Genomic DNA, 7,798 nt, shown 5'->3' on the forward strand with positions numbered 1-7,798 from the left:
TTTTTCTTTTTCTCTTGATGAAGTAGTAGCTTGACTGTCATCACACGTGGGCAGAGTTGTCAGTCGTGTGTTAAGTTATTAGTGTTTAGTCTGTCACTGTCTGAGGAACGTTAACAGTCACTCTAACAAGCCAGCAATGTTGCATGTAGCATGTGTGAAACTGGCTTTTGTTCAAATGTCTGAAGAAGTAGCATTTGAACTTTTAAATCACTTATCCTTCCAGATTAGTTTATCAGTAACACGCAGGTAAGGGATCACACAACCTGCCTTGTGACAACTCGTCCAAGCTCCTTTTCGGGACGTTAATCGTGCATAAATTTCATCTCTCCAAATGTGAGTTTCCCCACGTCGCCTACTTTGTTTAATGAAATTCCTGGTAGTAATGTGATGTAGTACGACTTCATCTGTTACATAATGAGGAGTGTTCGTAGTATCAACGAGGGGTCTTCGATTTCTCCCGCCTCCCTCCGCTCTCCTCGAGGGGGGACGGCTCAGGGAGCGGCCATAAAAGTGTCTCCAGGGAGGAAATATTGCCAAATTAGCAGGACATGCCGGGGTCCCACAAGTGAAATGCCGTAAAATACGAGGCAAGTGGGTAGTTCACTTCTTCAAAACAGAGGTGGATTCACTTGAAGCTCTACAAGGCTGAGATTTAAGGGGATTTGTGAGATGCAAATTTTGAATGTGGCTGTGTTTTTTTTCTTCTTCTACCCCCCCTCTCCTCTCCTTTTCTTATCTGGTGTGTTGGAAGCTTTGCTCTAATTTGCATAAAGGCTAATTTGTTTTGGCACCAAAGCTCTTTCCTGAGCACTAATATGATGCATATGCTTTAGTTGTGCTCCTGCTGGAGAGGATTTTACTGTTGCACACTCCTGCAGGAGGGATGACGACGTGGTGGCTGAAAGGGTTACGGCCGTCTTGCACTTTCTCTCTTTTTTTTTTTTTCTTTTCTTTTTCTTTTTTTTTTTCATGTGCCTTGTGTTACAGTGGACTTCTCCGCCGCTCTCCCTCTCAGTTTCTCCCTCCCCCATTCTTCTCCTGACCCCTCCCCCAGCTATGGAAATGAACTCTGTGCTATGGATATGAGGGTGAAGATGAGGTTTGCAGCAAATTTCCAGCCCTGCTTGCAAGACAGCCTCCTGGCTCGTCGCCAACATTTTGCAAGTCCTCTCTAGCCAACCAGAATTCCTGTCGGCAATCACCTGACCCTGAATTCCCAGACAAAGAAATGTTCATGCTTTCTTTTTTTAAGCGATCCCTTCTACCCCGAGAGTGGGGGTGAAAAAAAACTCAAGCCCCACACTGGATTATGAGGGTTGCACGCTGGCGTGTATGGGTATGTGCACTGCATTGTTTGTTTGATAACACGGGGGGATAGTGTGCATGTCTGATTAGCCTGCTTACAGCGAGGGGAATATGCTGACTTCAGGTATTTCCACGAGAGTTGTTGTGGACCATCTGCTCTGCACGGCTTAAAGGGAAACCGTCTCTTTAAAAAAGGAAGAGGGAGCAGGCTTTAGCCATGTTTGGAGGAGGAGGAGGAGGAGGGGGGGGGCGAAGAAAAAGTTGCATGCATGAAAAAAGTTTTTCCCGTGGGGTGAATATGTGCTGAAAGTATTTCCTGCTTCATAGCTGCACCTAGAAATGTCAGAATAGCATCATTTTGTAAAAAAAAAAAAAAAAAGGTTTCTCAGAGGCAGCGTGATTTCACCTTACATAACATTTAACTGGGGAAAAGGGTGAAGTTGTCGTGTAGGCCTCACAACCGCTTCCTTCCTATCTTTGTGCACTTTGTTCTGTTTGACTCCAGACTTAGATTTACTGTACGAGCGGTAATTCGATTACTTTAAAAGATTTTCAGAGGGCTTTGGAGTTGAACCGAGCAGCCTCTTCAGGGTGCTTTTTTTTTTTTTTTTTCCTCTTTAACAACTCTACTTGTGGATTCATGGGCAATTCTGTTTATGTATTCATGGCTGACTCTGTAATATTGCTAATTATCTCTTAAAAGGACGCAATACAATGAGAACCAGATGGCCTCTTTTGGTGTGACCCCCCAAGGCCACTCATGAAATACGCTGCCTTTGTAGGGATCTGTGCTAAAATCAGGCTAATGAATGCAGTAGCCACATTGCTGCACAACACAACCTGCCACTTGTGCATTTCCAGACAGTATTTCCACCCAGCTTTTCAAGGTTTACGATCATATTCTGCTTCTTTTTTTTTTTTTTTTGATCTTATGCATTTACACCTGTTCTGACTTAAGGAGGCTTTTTAAAATTATTATTATTATTATTTCTGCACAGTCCTGCTAAACAGATAAGTTGTAGGTCTTTGCACTGGAGGCATATCTCACTGTATAATCCATCAAACAATTACACAAACCAGTCCCCGCTGCGTCTCTCCTGCCTGTTGCGCATGAGAGACTACTGCATTCAAAGGTCAAACTCTTTTGTGTTGTTTCAAAGGCTCAATGTCACGTTGTGTAAGGAAGTAATGCTCAGTGACAGTTTATTTCATCTAACTGTTGCCTTTAATGAGAGCTAGAGATGCTTTTTTTTTTTTGGTTTTGGTTTTGATGCATGCAGTGGCACCTTTCCTGCAACTTTTTTATTTGTGATACTGAATTTGTTTTTGTCTTCTGAGCGTTTCTTTCTTTTTCATCTCAGCTACTGCGATCCTTCAACCCTTTGAGACGTTTTCCTTGTAAAGTTAACAACCTTATAATGCACAGTTGTTGTCATATAAATAACGCAGTAAATGTGACCTTTTTTTGTTAACAAGTGCAGCCCACATTTGATAGTAAAGTATCATCTGCACACCCCAGAGACCAATATCTGTTCTCCTTTTCTTTTTTTCCCCCTCTGCCTCTCAGTGCACTCTGTCACCCCTTGAGCCCTCAGGGTATCATGCTGCCCAGCCTCTAAGTCAGATTATCCCTTTTTGTGCACCCAACATGTCTCTACACACTGCCAGAGGCCTGCACAGCTTCTGTTTTCACTGTATCCATAACCAAATGTGCACTTCTCGTCCTCCACGGTGTTCACGTTTAACATGTAAAGGGAGGAAAGCGTGTAGGTGTTTTTGCTGTGTTTGTACAACTACAGTAAGTCTGCTGTCATTTTTGGTATTTGTGTGCAGCGTGGCGTGACAGCAGATATAAAGTGGTGGTATTTCTGAGCTGTCAGTGACGGGCAGGCGTGTGTAAATGATAAAGACCGCATTGTGTCTTCCACTACCTCCTTTGCTATTTTCCCCTTTTAGACTCGGAGGGCCTGTCTTGCTGGTGGAGCTGCACACACACTGTGAGGCCCCCAAAAGGGGGCATTTACAACTGGGAAGAAGTCCAGAGACAAATATCTGGTTCTTATAGCCACTGTACTTTCTCTCCTCCCTCCCTCCCCCCCCCACTGGCATTTTCAGCGTCACATTCTCATTGGCTCTGAGGAGAAGGAACCCTGGAGACAGCAACACAACCAAAAACGAGCCCAGAGACGGTAGCACAGCTGCTTTATTGGCATTTACAGATCTCTCAGCGTACCTGTGATTACCAAAAGATGAGGGGGGGCTTCGTCATTTCATGCCACCTACATCATCGTCTGCTCTCCTCACCTGCTCATAATGATTACAGATTGTTCCCCCAGCATAACAGTTTGTTAGTTTTTGCAGTTTACCATCTGGAACCGCACATCCGAGCAACACTAACTCCAGTGTGGAGCCAGCAGGCCGAACACATATGGCCGAGGGCTTTGAACCATCCATCCCAGCGCTACAGTACAGATATTTATAAACCACAGCGGAGCCTCTTGATTGAAGAGCACATGTTTCTACTCTTCTGAAAAACCCCTCCCCACGCCGTCTAGGCACCACCTCCCCTTAAAGGCGCTATTGTTTACGAGTCACACTGGGGGGAAAGAGGACGGAGGATTGCGCTCGTAGTACTCCGGCTCTGGACACTTCCAGTATGTGTGAGACCTGAGAACCTGAGAAACACTTGAGGAAAGTAAGCACAGCTGTGCAGCGCCGCTCTCACGTGGAGCCTATAGTGTGACCAACACGTGTTTACATATGGGGCTGCGTATATTCACCGTGTGTGCAAGAAGAAAAAGAAAGTTTAGCATGTGAGTCATATTGTGTGCATTTGAGAGAGAGACAGAGACATCAGAATGAGTGCAGCTGTTGGGGATTTGCCGCGAGAGGCTTAAGTCCCGGCTGCGTCTCGTCCTTTCTGATCGACCTAGCGGTTCAGTGTCAGGTACCACAAACCCAGTGAACTCTCCCGCTGCAGCTCCGGACACTATAGAGTTACTGTATACACTGCTGTTGATGAATAGGCCTCACAGTCTGAGATAACGACGTGTTTACAAAGGCTTTCAGACTCCCTTTCTGCATTTACCCGCCAGAGACGAGGTGCACCACTTGTGCCGTGCAGCTAAAAGCCGGAGCTTATACTAAATCTGGTAGTAATACACTTTATTGATTCCTGCATGGCCGGCATCGGGGCAGGTAGAGGGCTGGGCAGCAGGCCTTCTGAGGGGGGAAAACTCTCAAAGGTTGCAGTGAACGCTTTCTAGAATCTGTTTACTACTTTTGTGGTTGGTATTAACTTCAGTGGGAATGTTGTGTCAAGTGATAGACCGATTATCACGGCCGATATCTGGCATTTTTCTGATGATCAGTTTTGGTATTTTAAATGAATGTCCTACTTCAGGTCTGATGCAGCGTCCTCTCTCTGTCTGAGGTCTCAGAAATGTCTCTCAAGCAGAGACTGCAAAAACCGAACGAGAAACACAAGCCTTTGCCGCAAACCAGCAAATTAGCTACGCTCACAGTGGCTAAGGCTACGCTAACGGCTAGCGGCTAAGTTAGGAGGCAGCCACAAATTATGGTCTGGAAAACAGTAATTAATGAAGCTTTAAGATCTGGATCTTTAGTGGGCAATAAAAGTGCCAGAAATATTGAGAAAACAGAGGAAGTGCAGACGTAACTGCAGACAAACTGATAAATCTGAACGCATCCTAATGTAATCAGTCCTATTTCTAGTTTACAAATTCAATTCTTATTAATGAAGAAGTGTAGTTATGAATGACAGGTTCTCTGCTATTGCATGCTGTTAAAACATCACATTTAATCTCTTCCAAATATCGGTTATTAATCTTGCTTGAGCACCAATAATCAGTATCGACCTCAAAAATCCCATATCAGTCGATCGCCTAATTGTGTCCGATGTTCTCCTTCTGTTCCTATCGGGTTCAATTTATAGTTTCCAGCCTTAAACTCAAACTGCCCACATCCTGCCAAAAGATGCGTCCTCACCTGTGCTCTCACTTTGTTTCAGGCAGAGAAAAAGGCCAAACTGATGTCAGCGATGAACGCAATGAAGGATCACGAGGAGAGCGAAACCGAGACCCAGAAAGAGGAGGTCTCAATAATCAAGCACCCGCAGCCTTCAAAGCAGCAGCAGCAGCAGCAGCTTCTGCCGCCTCAGCCTCAGCCGCACGCTCAGTCACAGCCTCAGTATCAACAGCAATCACAGCCGTCGCTGCCGCAACAGCAGCAACATCAGCAACATCAGCAACCTCCTCAGCAACAGCAACAGCAGCAGCAACAGCAGCAGCAGCCGCAGCCACAGCAGCAGCAGCAGCAGCAGCCTACTGACCCAGCTTCCCCCACCGTGGCCACGACCCCTGAACCCGTCGCCATCGGAGGAGGAGACAAGACATCCCCAAAGTCTGCAGACACTGAGCCGGAGTACGAGGTAAGATCGCTTTCGAGGGTGACTCACGTCTGGTTGTGAGCGAACAGGATCTTACGACAGAGATGTCTGGTGGAGAGAAGGTTTTACTTTAAGGTCAGGGCTGATCCTCCATATGCAAATTCGTGTTCAAGGAGTTTTACAAGTTTCAGAAAGTTTACACAAATACCAGATAACCTGCAGTGCATTTCATGTGATATATAGCATAAACACAGTGTTCTGTGTGTGTGCTTTATGGCGGGTTTCAGTATTTAACTTAACAGAAGCATCTGATGCTTTCATACCTAATTTATTTCTCCGTCTTCATACAGACTTTACGAAGCTGTTACAGTAACGCAGCTATTGTCACACATGCAATTCCACAAACAGACTTAATGGTAATAAATCTGCAAACTTGCCCTTTAAATTGAAAATGTTATTAAACTCATGCATTAAGTTTGAGGATTATTTTTTAGTGTATTCTAATTTTACTACATCATCCCGACAGAAAATGTAAAAAATTCTCCAAATATTCTCCCAAAATTTGTTACATTTTTGATTAAATTGTTTTTATGTGATAGCGACACTTCATCATATTTGGGCTTTGGACTGTTTTATGTCCATTTTTCACTATTTCCTAATCAAACCAAGTAAATAAAAGAGTTCTCTGCATGATTTCTGGCAGGTTTTTAATATTTCACTGACTGCAAACATTGTAGCTCCACAAAATACACATGACACTCTTATTTTATAATAATAATATAATATTAGTATAATATCTGTTACAATTACACAGCTATTTTCACTTGTACAGTTCCTCAGACAGATGCATTATTGTATTAAATATTCATTGAATCTGCAAACTTGCCCTTTAAGAATGAAATTTAATGCAATTCATGCATTAAGTTTGAGGATTATTTGCAGTGTGTTATTATTTATAGTATATCAGAGCTTAACTGATTCGCTGACCAACAGAAAATTAAAAAGAAAACTGCAACTATTTTTATAATCTATTAACTGTTTATTACTAGAATATTTTATGTGATAGTGAGACTCAATCAGATTTGAGTTTTGGACTATATGTGGTCATTTTTTTTGCTATTTTCTAATCAAATAATCGGCACTAATTCAACAAAACAACTTGCAAATTAACTGAAAAAAACAACTGTCAGCTGCAGCCTTTATGTATATGTATGTTTAATCACATTTAATTATTGGTATGTAGTAGTTTTATATATGTTTTTGCTTTATATAAGCTTTTTAAAAAAAAATCTAACCATCCCAAAGTGAAAAAATATCCAGAGCCGGACTGTTTAGCAAAGGTTTCACAGTTTAGCCCAGAACTCGATGCAGAGCGGATGATTTGTCTTTTTACTTTGGCTGCAGGACGGTCGTGGTTTTGGCATCGGTGAGCTGGTTTGGGGGAAGCTGCGAGGATTCTCGTGGTGGCCAGGCCGCATCGTATCCTGGTGGATGACGGGACGGAGCCGAGCTGCCGAGGGAACCAGATGGGTCATGTGGTTTGGAGATGGAAAATTCTCAGTGGTGAGTGTCTGAGAGCCAACGTTAATATTGCTGTCAGGTGATTTTTTTGGGGATTTTTTTATTTTCCAGCTTTTTCAAGCAAAACGGCCTTCTGTTTATAGTGACAACCGCACACTTTATAATGATCGCTTTTTTTTTTTTTTCTTTTTTTTGATGTATTTGCTCAAGCAGCTGCTCTTATAAATCTCCTGTCACCTTTTTTTTTTACCACATGATGTGAAAATATTTAATTTTTCTGTGTGTTTTCGCAGGTCTGTGTAGAGAAACTCATGCCTTTAAGTTCCTTTAACATTGCCTTTCACCAACCAACTTACAATAAGCAGCCCATGTACAAGAAAGCCATCTACGAAGTGTTACAGGTGAGTGACAGCTGGGGGTTTTGAGGTCAAATTTTCAGTTTAATCATTATTTTTATAGCCTGGTTCGCTCATAAAATATCTTCCTAATAAACCGAGCTCATTGACACAAACATTATAATGCATAGTGACATTTTATACAGTAGATACACTTGCTGGTGTCGTT

General features: G+C 43.0%; 1 protein-coding gene across 2 annotated transcripts in view; it reads left to right on the forward strand.

The window, feature by feature from the left end:
* The window catches only part of dnmt3ab (DNA (cytosine-5-)-methyltransferase 3 alpha b), a 50,346-nt gene that overhangs the window by 25,865 nt on the left and 16,683 nt on the right, over positions 1 to 7,798 (forward strand). Inside the window, exons 1-4 of one of the 2 annotated variants that reach the window (XM_008287454.1) lie at positions 1,257 to 1,336; positions 5,336 to 5,755; positions 7,118 to 7,276; positions 7,528 to 7,635. In XM_008287454.1, the coding sequence (XP_008285676.1) occupies positions 1,310 to 1,336; positions 5,336 to 5,755; positions 7,118 to 7,276; positions 7,528 to 7,635 (714 nt within the window). In that variant the 5' untranslated portion in view covers positions 1,257 to 1,309. Of the gene's footprint in view, positions 1 to 1,256; positions 1,337 to 5,335; positions 5,756 to 7,117; positions 7,277 to 7,527; positions 7,636 to 7,798 lie in introns of those variants that run through there. The other variant, XM_008287453.1, reaches the window with a different exon arrangement.

This window comes from Stegastes partitus, unplaced genomic scaffold (genome assembly GCF_000690725.1).
Source record: "Stegastes partitus isolate 25-593 unplaced genomic scaffold, Stegastes_partitus-1.0.2 Scaffold502, whole genome shotgun sequence".
NCBI classification, from domain to species: Eukaryota; Metazoa; Chordata; class Actinopteri; family Pomacentridae; genus Stegastes; species Stegastes partitus.